The sequence below is a fragment of the Physeter macrocephalus genome, chromosome 14 (assembly GCF_002837175.3).
Source record: "Physeter macrocephalus isolate SW-GA chromosome 14, ASM283717v5, whole genome shotgun sequence".
Lineage (NCBI taxonomy): Eukaryota > Metazoa > Chordata > Mammalia > Artiodactyla > Physeteridae > Physeter > Physeter macrocephalus.
In genome coordinates, this window is record NC_041227.1 from 84,427,707 (window position 1) to 84,443,489 (window position 15,783).

Below are 15,783 nucleotides of genomic sequence, written 5' to 3' on the forward strand. Positions count from 1 at the left end.
TGCTCAAAGAAACTCTTGAAAAATTTAAGATGCCTCAGTCTATCTTTTAACACCTCTTTACAGAGGATTACAGTGTTAATGTCACTTGCTGGCAGCTTGAGACACTTTGTTGTAAAACATCAGTGGCATATCCAGAAACGTGTCTTTGATCAATGAACTTTAAAAATGAACGCTGAACTTTTTACTATTACACTCTCCTATGCAGACATTTAGAAAGCAAATGAAGAATTCTACATTCAGTTACTATTTAGGCTTCAATATGACAGAAATGATAAAAGTAAGGATGCAAACAAGCATGACAATGAAAGTAAGAGTGACATGCTTACATTGATTTGACTTTCTCTTCTTGCAAAAGCAACGGTGGATTAATTGGCTAATCCAAGTGATTTTGTTACAAGTTCACGCAAATCATTTAAAGCTATGCTTAGAAAATAATGAAGATATTTAGAGTATCATACTTAATTTGTAGGTGGACATTTGTGGGGGGAAAAATGGGCTAATGAGGGAAAGGATGATTAAGACATGTGGATAACTATTTAAATCCTTAAGCCAAGAAATGTACTAATATGGAATGGCACGAAATGTAAATTAACACAGGAGCTGCCTTTTAATTTGACAGCTGTTTGACAACTGCAAAATGGAAAACTGACCTCAGACAACTGCAAATAAATGAGAGACGATTAAGGCAAAGAATTTCACATGGAATGATACAATATCCATTGTAGTAACTCCTCACAGGGGGATAGATAAATGCAGGCTGGAATTTTTATTGTCTTTGAAGGTGCTGATACTCAACAGACTTAAATTTCACAGAGAGCTGTGTGTTACTGCATTACAATTAATGGCACTTTCTGAAATGTAACGCCATCACCATCGGTGGAAAAATAATTGTAAACACATTTGAAATTTCCAGGTGTTTCTTGAAGCAATTTTCAGTTGACCCTCCTTGACTTTACCTTTTGGATGCTACAACAGTACCATACCCCTTTTTTAAAATTTGGAAACAATGAGCTCTTCTACGGTACAGCTTGCAAAGACACACGTGTCCAAGAAATGCAGCCGCTTAATCTCCAACCTGAGATTCACCGGCTTGATTCTATCTAACTTACTGAGATATTTTGTGCTTCACTTTTCTTGGCATGATGAAAACAAGGGGAGAAAAGTACATTCCACCATTTACTTGTGAAGAATTCTGTTTTCAGAAGGAAGATTTTTCTATGCTTTCTTCTTCTTCTTAAAAAAATTTTGGTAAATGATAATATATAAATTGTGTGTCCTATTTCAAAGGCTAGACTTGGGGGTGGAGTCCTCAAGGAAAATTCAGTCCACTGACAGGTTTTGTTTGGAATACACAGGGTTTCAAAAAATTGAGCCAACATTTCACACTGAAAACTCAGGAAATTTCACAGGAAAACCCAAGTGTCTAGCTTGTATTGAAAAACCGGAGGTTCCAGCTGCACGGGTCCTGCATTGATCTGGGCTGAGCACAGCAGCTGCTCCCTGGTCAGGGCACTCACCCTCGAGTTCATCAAGGCCACCACACAGTCCTCAAATGGCAAGTAAAACATGGAAGGAAGAGACCCCAAAGCATTTGTCTCCGAAGTGGAAAAAAATCACTGTGGGTAACTGAGACGAATTCCCTGTGATCACGGAAAAGGTTTAAAAAAAAAAAAATCTCACTTCTGGGGCTTGTCTATAATCACTTTCCAGCAAGACTGTTTCCTACAAACACAGTTACAGTCCCAGGAACTGGCAGCCTAAGGGGCTGGGGCTGCACAGCTGGATCTGCCCCCAGGTAAGTCCCTCCCCCCCCCAAGACGCAATCCACAGGAAGACCGGGGTGAGTGACGAGGCCAAGCACAGGTTTCCAGTTTGCTTCTCCGGCATCAACCCGCTGACTGGCTCCCTCACGGACGGGTTAGGCGTCCCCTGTGTGCCCTGAACGCCTTACCCACTCACCACGGCTGTGATTTTACATTTATCTGCGTCACTTCTTGACTGACGTCCATTTCTCCCACCAAACGATAAGCAACATTCATCACTGACTCGTTCACACGCTGAGCTCCTACTATGTGTCGGACCGTCTTCTAGGCCCTGGGGGAAGAGCAATAGATAAAACCAAGGCTCTGCTCTCATGGTGCCGACATTCTAGTGGGGGAAACAGACAACGAACCAAAAATCATGTCAGAGGAGAGGGACAGGAGTGCAGTGTGGGCCTGCCCTTGGCTCAGGGCGGGAGACACCCGAGCAGAAGTTGGAGCGAAGCCACGTGCACACCTGTGAGGAGGCAGCGGCCACAAGGACCCCCGGACTCCCGCCAGGAGCGTTACCAATGGGCTGGGGTGAGGGCAAGGAAGCCGCGTGGCTGGAGCTGGATGAGCAAGGCTGCCAGAGCGGGGAGAGCAGCACCCAGAGGGGGACTTGGGGTTTTAATCTGAGTCGATCCATCCACACGCCTCTGACGTAACTGCCCTCTGTTTGTCCAAGATCTTTATTTTCCCACCACAGAAAACACCCAAAATGTTCACACCAGTCTCAGCCCACAGAGTGCAGCCTCTCCACTGCCCTCAAGTGCAGGCCGCTCCCTGCCCCCAGCCCCCATTCTCTCCCACCTGGATGCCCACCGTCCGTTTTCTGCTACCAGCGCTCCACGTTCTCGTTCCCTCTGTCTCCTGCTCAGATGCTGGCCCCACCCATCCCCACCTGGAGATGCCAAAAGCGCGGCAAACGTTACCTGCCACCCCTCCCCCCCACCCCCGCCGCCAAATCCAGACTGCATTATATTTCTTTGCCAAGACCTGCTCCTTCTTCTGTGTTCCCCACCTGCGCATCGTGGATGGATGGCACTCTATCCACCCACTCCCCCATGTCAGAAATGTACCGGGTGTGTACACACCTTTCTTTTCCGCACTAGGACATCAAATTAACGATCAAGTCCTCTAACTTGGCATCTCTCCTAACGACGCCCCTTCAAGCTCTCATGAGCTCTACTTATTATCTGAACCGGTCTGTCCTCAAGCTTGGCGTCACAGAAAGAAAATCTCCCCATCTCCTTTCCTCGTTCAATAAATTCCCGTTAGTAAGAAGTCATAATAATTAACATTGCCTGCCTGCCTTCTAAGTACCAGGCCCTTCTCGAAGAACTAACTGCGTCATTTACTTTCTCAACAGCCTCCTCTGCTGAGACAGGTTCGGTCAACCGCCCGAGTCGCAGGGCTCACGGGTGGCAGATACCGAACCTCCACCGGCAGCCTGGTCAGCGAGCCTGGGCTCGACCCTCAGCCTTCCGGGCCTCTCTGAGCGGCTCCCCTGCGCCAGAGAAAGAGACAAGGTCACTGCCCGCGCTGAGCTTACAATCACTCAATCACCCACCCAGACGCATCCTTACAATCGTGAAAAGCACCATGAAGGCATGCTGCCCGGGGGATGCAGGCGGGGGCCTGACGCTGCTGCACTGCCTGCTTCTACGTTCATCAGGTCCTCATCCCTGCCTGGTGTTTTCTTGTTAAAATATTTATCGCCCACCTTTTGCTTTTCCACTTAAACTCCAACAGAGGAGCGACCTTCCTGCTGCCAGCGCCAAGCACAGTGCCTGGCAGGACACAGGCCTGTAGGAAGCATCTGCTGAATGAATGACACTTCAGCTGTGATCCCGGCAGACGCCACGACCTGACACGGGGACGTGGAAGGAGGTGGGGCTGGAGAGGAAACGGACCACGCGGCGTCCGTGGGTCAAAGTCAGCGCCTTCTTCTCCACCCTTAGAGTGCTCGAGGGCCGTTACAGGCGTGATGGCTTTATGACCACCCACCATGGTTGCCCAGCACCTACAGGGTAGTCCGGATGCTTGAGCATGGCAGGCTGGCCGCGATGCCCCACCCCTGCCGAGTCCTTCGGCCGAATCTCACAGCACAGCCCCACCCGGGGCCTCGGTCTCCGGGTCTTTACTCATGACCTTCTCTCTGCCTGGAAAGTTCCCCTCTCACGCGCGTCTAGCTGGTAAACACCCACCTGACCTTTGGAGGCTCTGGTCCCTTCTTGGGGAAGCTCTCCTGCCCTCCAGAGGGGGCAGTGACCACTCCCGGCCCCTTCCCTGTACACCTACGGCACTGCCTGTATTCTTCCCCTATACTAGTGCGCTTTATTATTCCACTGTACTTATTTACACAACTGTCTTCCCTACCAGACTGGGAGCTACTTCAGAGCAGGGACTGACCTTTAGATCACTGGCAAAAGGAGCCGATGAATGTGTGAGGATCCTTCCCGAAAATGACTTTCAGGAGGAGACGACCACCGGGTACTAGCATTTCCTACTACCTAACAGCACCCTGCTTTTTCGGTCGCGGGCAAATCGGAGCCTCTCTCCAGCAGGCGGGGGACACCGGGGAGACTCCGACAACCTCCCCGCTCCCCGCCTCGGCGATTTTGACTTGAACTCAGCACAACAAACAAAACTCCGCGCGAGTGAAAGCCAGCTCAGTCACATCTTCCAGACCTTCAGAGGCATTAAAACAAAGTCCTGAGGCCTGACTGTTCACCACGTACTTACGGAAAGCGTCATTGTTTAATGCGACCTGACTTTACATAAGCCAGAGGCATTTGGGATGGCTAAATATCTCTCTGCTGAAAAACTGAAGAACGATTTTTCTTCTTATGCGAAAACATGTTAGACTTTGAATCCGGGGACTGTCTAATTGTTCCAGGTTAACCGCATGCTTATTTAAATAAGCTATTTTGCCATTCCGTCATTTACTCAAGAGCAAGTGGAAATCAAGGAGGGAATCCAGGCTCAGTCAAAAGTGTCCTTTACTAATACCCTAATTTACAAAGTCCCTGAATATTCTGATAAGAACTGAGAATCTGGTCGTAAGATATTTTTAAATTCTAACATCCCACGTCTTGTTTAATCCCCATTATTTTAAATTAGGAGTTGACAGCATTAACTTTAGGAGAGAGATCTTTAGTCACGTATCCTGAGCAAGCTGTTTAAGGAAATTATACACAGCACCGTTTAATCCTTCGTATTAGTTCACCTAATAACAGCAATATGAACAGCAGCAATTTTCTAGATCATCAACCATATTTTTGCTAAAAGCGGTATCAGAATAACGTAATTTTACTCAGATATATTAATGAAAATGTTAGGATAATACACTAGACTTTTATTTCAGCCGTAGTTTTCTTTTTTATAAGCTAGCAGGTAAATATCTTCTAGGATTAAAGAAATCTCCGTTGGAATAACAGCTAAAACTGCGTATTTTCTTAGTATTGTAAGGTTACACAGTATATTTTCAGGTATAAAGATACTCTATAGTACAAGTATACATAAATCTTATTAACTACCAAATTTTCTCTTTTGTTTCACCCTATCTTTACATTCCATCACTCAAATCCTTTAGAATTTCGTTGTTCCCCCTGTGATCATTGCTTCCAAGAGAAATCTGGCATAGGATCTGAAGGAAATGCCAGAGTGAAATTTTCCTTAAGATTAATCACACAGGTAAGTAATTTCCCCTTCTTGCCAAACAATATTTTCTAAAACTTCTTGGAAAATCGATAAGACAGGACTGGGGTGGTCATGAAAATGTGAATTTTAGGATTTACTTAATCACTCACATACAAATTTTAAAGGTCTAATACCTTGCCTAAAGCAGTATGGAGCTCCTTTACTGGTTAGAAAGAGCAACAAACAAAGGATCCTTAAAAGTCGGTCTGGATTCAAGAGCACAGGTCTAACAAATCTGTTCCACTGTCCATCGCCGACACCCTCGTTCCTACTCCTGTTCCTTTCAAGTGTCTGGAAGTTCAGTATGGAATTCAGAGTCATCAAATGACTCCGATTTTAAAGTGAAAATACTAAAACATTGAAATTTTTCATGTGTTAGACCCTAAAAGCAGCGACTAAGGCCAAGAGAGTGAGTATGAGATGGCCTCCCAGGGTCAGTCCACACGGCCAAGTTTGACACCAGTGTCATCGGTCAACCAAGAGTCAACCGAACCTAGAAAACAGCGGGGCAGGGAAGCTGGTTCCGAGCAGAGAACACACAAGCTGAAGGGATTCAGATGAACAAGCTATCAGGAAAGGCAAAACATAACTGAAGACTTGGGAAAAAAAAAAAAAAAAAAGAAAAGAAAAGAAAAGAAAGATAATTTGGGAAAAACTCAGCCTGACTCCTGCTGGGTTGAGAAGACAGGGAGCCATCCAGGCAGGAAGCAAGTTTCTGAACCTCCCCCATCACAGTCAATCACAACCCGCTGCCCAGAGACACAAGCCAAGAGCCACAACTCCAAAAACCTACATTAGTATCACTTCCATTATGTCTCAATTAAATATCTGCTTTTGTGATTTATCAACCTTTTTCACCAGTATTACTTAGATTTACCAGCACTGACTACACAACTCCACATGGCTATGAAGTGGCAGAGGACGAATAATGCCTGCTGAGCCCAAGTCACCACATATTCCAATACCAAGTGCAGGTATTACACGCTTGAAATAAATATATATGCATATTCACACACACGCATCTCTTACAGTTTGCAAGGCTAACCCAAGGCTCTTAGTACACTGAGGAAAATATCCCATTCTCTATATTATGACCCTAACTGGAGACAACTGGACGGTAACCAGATGCTGAAAGTGGGCCAGAAACAGACCACACTTGTATATCAATAACAATAATACCAGCTAACATTAATGGAGCACTTGGCTTCTACAGGGCGTAAGTGCTTCAAATCCTCCCTGTCTCACTAGAGACAGAGACATTGCCGGCCCATGACGGTTCCTTCACCTCCAGGGCTCCGCAGCAAGGATGCCAGTCACCTAGGGGAAGGTGACTCATTCAGTGGGAACAGCCCTATTCCGAGTGGTGCCCGGACTAACACATTTCAAGCGAGGGGAAGAAGCCGTGAACTGGGGGCCCACGGCCCACAAATTCTGCTCTCAATTTGACCAGGTTCAGATGTGTGATCAAGTTTTTTCTTCTACAGCACTGGGATGATGCCACCTCAAAGTTGTTGTAAGAAGCAAATAAAATAATGGCCAGTTAAGGTGGCATGTAAATTATAAAATACTGTCTACGAATATATGTTCAAATTATCGTCATCTCTACATTTGCTGGCCAAACTTCACCTAGAGTTATGCGGTTATGAATTCCAATGCCAAACTCACTCTACTTAGATGGATCATGCTGGGGTAGAGAATCAAATGTAATTTAGGAACTATTTGGGGTTATATCAATGCAGGGAAAGAGACTCTGCATTGAAAACGCATTTTCTTTCTGACGTTGCTCAGTAATGCTCATCATTTGCCTTATATAAAAAACATATTTAGTTGGAGACTTTTTCCCGCATGCTATTCAAAGACTCTGCAAAACTGATCTAGCGCAGTAGCTAATCTGAGTCATCTGAATAAGCCACAAGGTGCGGATCAGAAGCCTCGGAGTGAACGCAAGCTGCCCACCAGTTAAAACATCGAAGTCAAACGAATCACAACATTCAGAAGAAAACTACATTTCTCATATTGATTTTTCTTACACACACGACATGCTCCATACGTCACATCACCAGTGTCCGCTGACATCAGCCTTCCTCTCCCAGAACACAACACCGAGTTTCCTAACCGCTTCTGTCCAGCATGGAAGACGGAAGTCAACTCCTGGCGCTCAAGGCAGACTGCAGAGTCAATACCAAAAACATCAGAGAAAGGGAAAACAGAGAAAGATGCTTTAGATATTAATCTCATATTCACTGGGAAAACAGGAAAATCTTGGTCTCTCCTCTCAGAGTTTAAAAGGCTGTGAATTGTCTTTTGCCCTACCCACCCTATAATTCAGAGCTCTTTATCCAAAGCTCTTCCTTTTTACCTTACTTCAGCCGTGAAAATCTCTCAAGTATCGTCAGTATCACACAAAAAACAGGTCTCTTCTTGACCCTGTTTTATTCGCACCTCTGATCGCTTTCATTCCCTTTCGTACAAACTCTTCAACGTTCTGATGCACCAGATCCCAAAGATAACATGACCTCATCTCCTCTACCTCTCTAATTATAACCTACCTCTCAGATCTGAAACTCTATTACGTTTTGTGACTTTCTTGTAGTTGTCTCCAAAATAAAGTCTCTGAGAACATCAATAGTTCTTCTTAGAGCTAAGTCTAGGTTATGAATTCATTCATCATTTATTTCATCTTTCAAAAGAGCCATTTTTTGAAATCCCATGAACCTAGATTTAAACAAGCTAATACTTGCAAAATGCTTAGAACCTTACTTGGCATCTGGTTAAGTGCGAAATAAGTGTCAGCTGCGACTACTGTTATTATGGAAATTTCTTGCTACTTTCCCTCGCTTCCCCCATAAATATTCCTTTTTTTCCCAATATGACTTCCTTTGGAATTTCACCCTCCCGGCCAGCTATATGCTGTGGGAAGAGGTGATGGTTAGACAAGATCAGTAAATCATAATCACTGGTCTCAAGGAGTTCAGCGTTCCCTAGGAATGAGCTACAGATGAATAATTTTACTGCAACACCACAAGAGCCTATTAACCACAGTTAGGAAGTGACGGACTGGGAGCACGGTCTCAAGGAAGACGGGACACTGAACTGTCACAGACAGGAGAACAATGACCCATAGTTTGGAGGGATAAGGAGGCCAACTTTGGCTCAACAGGAGGAAGACATTTCGAATCACCAGGCTGCCCATCAATAGAGCCAGTTACCCTGAAAGTAAATGGCAACTGTAGTATTCAGTATGCCAGGGATATTATAAAAACTAAAGAGATCCAACACACAACAAGTCACCAAACTTCTTGAACAATCTTCCGACAGCAGAGTAATAACGGAGGAAAATATTCTTGGTCTTATTTGCAGGCACACACACAGCACCACAATTAGCCTGACAGTAGATCCAACACGTAACCAGAGAGGGTGAAGGTGAGGCAAGCCAGGTGACCTGGGTCCAATCAGTGCACTTGGGAGTAGAAAAGCCAGAACCCAAGCCCGAATCATTTGATACAAAGATGCTTTTACCACACCACATTTATAGTGAAAGATGGAAGGCGTAGGTGGGCTATGAAGAGAGAGACAGAGGATTTCTTGTCTAAACTGAGTTAAAAGGGGCGTTGTTAATAATTACACAAGGAACACCAGCATAAACCAGGCCACGTGATCACCCCAGCCATCAGTGGGCAGTTACATAAGAAAAAAGGTGAGCCAGAGACTGCCCGAGGCAGGAGCTGTAGCCAGGGTCTAGAGTGAAACCAAAAGTAGAAATCATCAAAGCCGTGGTTCTCAACCAAAGGACTGTGGTCCCCAAGCGACATCTGGCAACGTCTGAAGACATTGCCAACTAGGGGGTTGGTGCTAACAGCATCCAGTGGGCAAAGACCAGGGACCATGGGAAACACCCCAGGATGCACAGGACAAAGTTTTCCAGCCCAAACAGTCAAGAGTGCCAAGACTGAGAAACCCTGTATTAAAACTTAAAAGATCTGACTGTATAAACATATGAAACATCTGCACTTCAAAAAAAACCCAAAAAATATGGCGACCAGAAAATATTCCGACCTTACATGAGAAAAAGTTAATCCAATCTATGTACTTCGAGACTTCTTAAACAAAGGCAAGCATCGGGCAGCAAAATGGGCAAACAGAAATGGCAAATAAGCATTTAAACAGTCTCCCCAAATAAAAAACCACTCTACCTCCTGAGGAATCAAAACACTTTGAATTAAAAGGACACATCTAAGGTCACCTATAAACCCAGCATAGATTTTCTAATACGCAGCGTCAGTGATGAGCTGTCACACACTGCCAAATGGAAGCATAAGCTGATTTGAAACAAACAAACAAAAAAAGACCTTCAGGGAAGAAATTAAGCTGTACTTAAAATACGTATCTTTTTTAGTTTTAACTTTTTATTTTGAAAACTATATATCCTTTAATGCAGTGGCACAATTTCAGGAATCTACCTAAAGAAATCGTTGTGGACATGTTCAAAGATTCAGCTACAAGAATTTCAGCTCAGCATTATTTATTTCGGCAGAAATTGAAAATCCCTAAAATGTCAAATAAGGAGAAACCGATGAAACAAATCACGGTATGTCTATATAGGACTCTTAAAATCATGCTATATAGCAAATATCGACATGGAAAGACATTCATGACATACTACTTAAAAGAAAAAATATATATTATATATATATCATTTCTGTGAGAAATTAATATGAAGGTATGTGCGTGAAAAAAGTCTGTACAGTAATAACATAAATCACAACGGTAAGCGGTGGATCTATTTGGGTGCTGGGATACAAGCTACGAGAGCAGTGGATCTATTTGGGTGCTGGGATACAAGCTACGAGGGCAGGGATTTTTGCTTTTTCTCTGCTGTGACTCTCACACACCAAACAGTGCCTGGCACAAGGGGACACAGAATAAAAAATGTTACTGTTATTTTTACTTACTTATAGTTTCTCACTGATGTGCAATAAACACTTTATTTTCATCATAATTTTTAAATGTTGCTTTTAAAAAGAATAATTCAACGGCAAAACAAAACGTTTTACAAATAGAAATGGAAATAATGCCACCTACCCCCACAGGGTTGTACGGCTTAAATAATAATTTATGTAAATACACTTTGTAAACTCTAAAGCATTGTATTAATATTAGAAATTAATTATTCTGCTAAGATCATACATTCCAGCAGTAAATCATTTTCATATATGCTTTGGCTGGTAGCCTTTCTCTCAGCAATTTCACTTCCAGTATTTTGTCCTTTAAAAACAGAGGTGCGTGTGGCATTACTTGTAGAAGCAAAAAGTTGCAAGCGAAGAGGATTGGCTGGGAAAGTTGTGGCACATCCATAAAATGGAATCACTGTTAAAATTCATCCTGTAGACACGCACTTACTGACATACACTCTTGACCTTTATTAAAAAAATTCACGTATGTGTAACATAAGTAAAATAATCCCCAATACAGCTTATTACAACAATATCTGTTATGTCAAATAACCAAGAGTTGTGATGATAATTTTCTGATAATTCTTATCTTTCAACTTGTTCATTCATTCTACTTGAATTTATTCAGCTTCTTCCTTTTGGTCTCTCGTTTTACAAGATTCGATCAGTCAAAGCCATCTATAACATTTTATCTTCCAGTCGCTGAATTTTATGGATTGCTTTCATCCTTGGAAGGCATTCCCGCTTTCAAGCTGCCCTATGGCTTTAAATGAAGCATGCATATGGCTTACAAAACATGGGTGTAATTCCTTTTTATATTGTCATGTTAGTGGTTTCTTACATATACATGAATCTCTTTATGCATTAGTCAGGACTTCATAAATCAGAAGCTAAACCTCATTTTCCCTCCTTAAAAGAAATGTAAGAACTGTTTTCCAACGCTTTATTGTTCCTACTTTCACACAGAGAGATCACAGAAGCAGGGTACGAAGAAGAAATACTCAGAACTAAATGAATAACAGCTAAGAGAAGTATTAAAAAAATGTGAAATGTTATTTGAATCCTTTTATAAACGTGATGGAAAGACATTTTCTCCCTATAGAACTCTATCAGAAGCTGGAGAACATTCGCGCACACCAACCACACATCTGCCTTCTTTCAGTTGAACACCAGCTCCCTTAAAAAGGCAGGAAGGGACTTCCCTGGCGGCCCAGTGGTTAAGACTCCGTGCTTCCGATGCAGGGGGCGTAGGTTCGATGCCTGGTCGGGGAGCTAAGATCCTACATGCTGCAGGGCGCGGATAAAAAAAAGCAGGAAGCGCTTCCTTTTTTCCGAGGACTATTTTTTTCCTTATCTGCTGTTCAAGAACTCAGGCAAATTCTTGTGGCCTTGTGCTCTTCGTTCTGCTTACGCTAAAGAAAAGCACTAGTGAAAATCGCCTCACATTCCCTTATTTTAATTATATGAGACTGCCTAACGACACTAGAACTAAAATATTTCCGACGTTATTTAGAGAATACTGTAATTTAAGAAGCTAACTGGTAGCATAACAACCATGCGGTTCGACAGCGGTGGAAATCATTGAGGTTTTCTAAGTGTCACAGGGCTTCCCAGTGAAATCACAGTCCAAGGCAAGTGAAAGGAAGCGATGCGATGAGTACAGTAAGACGAGGAAATTATTCACGCGTCCAACAGCACTGATGAAGGGCGGGCGCCACGCCCAACGCTGCTGCGGGGGGTGTGAGAAAGTTCCAGAAGAAGAGCAGGACGGCTGTGTGCGTGCGAGGTGGGCCGGGAGAGGAAGCCAGCCTACGGGGGTGACGAACGGAAGCGACAGGCACTGCCCCTTGTCAGCACAGAAAGAGCCCCACCAGTGTAAACCCACAGAACCCAACTCACCCCCTGCAGCAAATGTACTTCCTATAGACTGCGAACTAACACAGCCGCCTAAGCTCATTTACACGTCTAAGATTTCTAAAGCCTTGGTTTATGTTCAGCTTCCACAGATTTCTGCCCACATGTAAATCATTTATTTCCTCCGGGTATTTCTTTGCTACAACTGAAGGGTTTTTCCCCGTGATGAATTCCTGAACCACCTTTTTCTTTCTGGTGGTGGTGGGAGCAGGAGGCGGGCAGCTCCAACGCAAGGCCGTTCTGTACTATCTTTTACAATATTGGGGGATTTCTGAACCCTTTGATGCCTATTAGTTTCTTGTTGTTTTCTGAGCCTCCACACTTCTGTCTGAAGCCGCTGTTTAAAACCCGTGTAACTGAAACAGAAGGGACAGCAGCCGGTGTCCCACGGATAAATGCAGTTCTTCAATGCTTAAAAGGAGTCTGACAACGAGAATGTTTGCCTGGCTTAATCGTATGACCCAGATTTATAATTACATAAAAGTAATAATTTCAAAAGTATTTTGAAACCTAGACCCCAAAATAGCCACATAAATCCATTTTGCTCGTACTGCTTTTTATTCCAATTTTCATTAAAAGCATGTTCATCGTGAGACCATGATCATTCTCTCAGCCAGGGAATATGGGAGGGTAGCAAAGGGTAGGAGCAACTTGGAAGAGATGGCATCATGGTTTACCGGCGGGACACAGGAGCAGGGCTCTTTGAACCTCACTGTAAGGCTGTTTTGATGTTTAAAATTGTAACAGAAAATTAACTTTATTTGAAATAGATTGAGCCTTCTCCAAAAAGCTGGTAACACATTGTAAAAACTACAACGATTTTAGGCATGACCGAATGAAAACGCTCATGTTTTACAGGCTACCAACTCACGCATCTACTCAGCCAAGCTGTTTTCCTGCTGGTAACCTGAATTCCAGTTTTAAAACCGTGCCAACTCCTCTTGGGTGTTCTGGTGATGAAAACGACTCTCTTTACGTTTTAGCCAAGACTTTTCCACCACAGCATCTCATGAGAAAGCCACAAGGCTGGGGCACCCCACAATGACCAGGCGGGGGGAGAAAACTATTTTGGAGAATCACTTTGATGTTTAAAGTAATACATAATAGGGAGGGGAAGATGCATTAAAAATAATGTGCTAATTAATTTTTTGATATATTCTGATTCCACATACCAAGTTTACTGAATACTGAATTTTTGATTTTTTTTTAAGCTGGATATGCTTGTTTAAAATGCACTATTTCGCATAGTGGTGGTTTAAAACGCAAACAAGTCAAACCAAAGAAAGAACAGCACACAATAACGTAAGCTCAGGGGAATGTACCTGAAGTGGGTAAGAGGAGAAAGTCTGACGGCCCTAAAACACTTCCTAACCCTGAATCCTGGTCATTTGAGGCAGATACTCTTAACATAACCACTTTGAGAGAGAGAACCCTGCTGTCTGTTTTCCTGAAAATATTTGAAAACCTTTCAAAAATATTTGAAAACCTTTCACCTCAAAAGGAAAGACAAATTGATTCTGCGCCCCAGACCTTGTAGGACACGGGTTCACAGGACCTTCCCAGCTACAGGTGCAATTTTGGAAGTTTTTTTTTTTTTTTTTTTTTAATGTGACAGCATCATCACCTAAGAAGTAACAAAATCGTGATCCAGCTGAAAGGTGACACACTGACCTGATTGATGGAGTTGGCAGCGCAGGAAGCCAGGCCAGTTCCGATAGAAGTCAGCAGGAAGCAGGACCAGTCAAAAGGTGCTGGGGCCAAGGCAAATCCGGCTGAGGTGGTGCTGACCACGAGGGCTGCAACACAGAAACAGAACAGAGCTCGTCACCACGCAGGGCCAGACGGTAACGGCCAAGCAAGCCCCCTCCATGTGAAATAATCCACTACAACAACACGACCTGTAGGCTGATCTTTCATTAAAAAAAAAGTTTTACAAAAAAAAGTTTTACAAAACATTTTTCTGATTATAAAAACTATATGTGTTCACTATAGAAAAATGCCAATTTTCCTTTAACTCCATTACATTCAAGAGTGAAAAATCCGTGCTGGACATCAGGCATTGTTCTGAGCAGGTCAGGCTCTTTTCTGCCTCAAGGTCCTTGTACTTTTTGTTCCCTCTGCCTCTTCCCACGACTGGATCCTTCTCGTCCTTCAGATCTTGTCTTAAATATCACGTCTTAGGGAGAACTTCCCTGAGCATCTCACGTGAGGGAGGCCCTCCCCAGGTACATCACCCTTCAATTCCCTTCCCGGTACTTGTCACACTCCAGCTCCTCCATGGAATATAAGTCCGTGGAGGCAGGAGCCCTAGCCACACCTACCTAGCAAGAGATGCGCAAAACTCAAGCAGCACCCTCCTTTGCGGAGGCTTGTCACTCTTTCCAGACATCACAACATCAACCGCTAAGCTTCACAACAGGCCGCGTTCTAGGATCAGTCATCTTGTTTTGCACAACTCAGCAGCCCTGCACATGGGTTCAGTGGCTCCTCACGTGTCGCCCCGTGTGTGGCGACAAGCCAGGACTGGGAGAAGAGTCCTCAACATCCAGGCTCCTTCCCAGCGGTACCCGAAGAACAAAGGGTCCATGGTGTCAATGCGGGAATTCGAAGGAAAACAGACAGCAGGGTTCTCTCTCTCAAAGTGGAACTCAGTAAATTGCTTCTCTCCATAGAGTAAATCAGTTGAAATAATTCTTGACTCTATTTTGAGACCTTGAATCTTAGACCAAAAGTAGACTACTGGGCTTCCCTGGTGGCTCAGTGGTTAAAGATCTGCCTGCCAATGCAGGGGACATGGGTTCGAGCCCTGGTCTGGGAAGATCCCACATGCCACGGAGCGGCTAAGCCTGTGTGCCACAGTTACTGAGCCCGTGTGCCTAGAGCCCGTGCTCCACGACAAGAGAAGCCACCGCAATGAGAAGCCCGCGCACTGCAGTGAAGAGTAACCGCCGCTCGCCGCAACTAGAGAAAGCCTGCGTGTAGCAACGAAGACCCAACGCAGCCAAAAATAAATAAATAAATAAATTTATTTTTTTTAAAAGTAGACTACTTATAAACATCTATGGTAGTTAAAAGTGTAGAAAATCCATGATAACTTTCTCAATATATAGTTAGTAAAATCTAGAGTCACCAAAATAAAAAACAACTTTAGATGTCTCTAAATATCCAGGTCAATATTTTGTATTGTGATTTATAAATAAGTTTTAAAAATCAATTACCACCATACTGGAAAAGATAGCAACACAGTCACTGAAATGTCAAGCTAAAAATACTGTAAAAAGAAAATTCACTTTGTTTAAAATTGAAAGGGGTAGGGCTTCCCCGGTGGCACAGTGGTTGAGAGTCCGCCTGCCGATGCAGGGGACACGGGTTCGTGCCGCGGTCCGGGAAGATCCCGCGTGCCGCGGAGCCGC

The 15,783-nt window shown here is 43.8% G+C and overlaps 1 protein-coding gene across 1 annotated transcript in view; it reads right to left on the minus strand.

Moving 5' to 3' along the window:
* The window catches only part of COX10 (cytochrome c oxidase assembly factor heme A:farnesyltransferase COX10), a 113,843-nt gene that overhangs the window by 74,896 nt on the left and 23,164 nt on the right, over positions 1 to 15,783 (minus strand). The window contains 1 exon segment of the mRNA XM_024127899.3: positions 14,042 to 14,166. Within this exon segment, the coding sequence (XP_023983667.2) occupies positions 14,042 to 14,166 (125 nt within the window).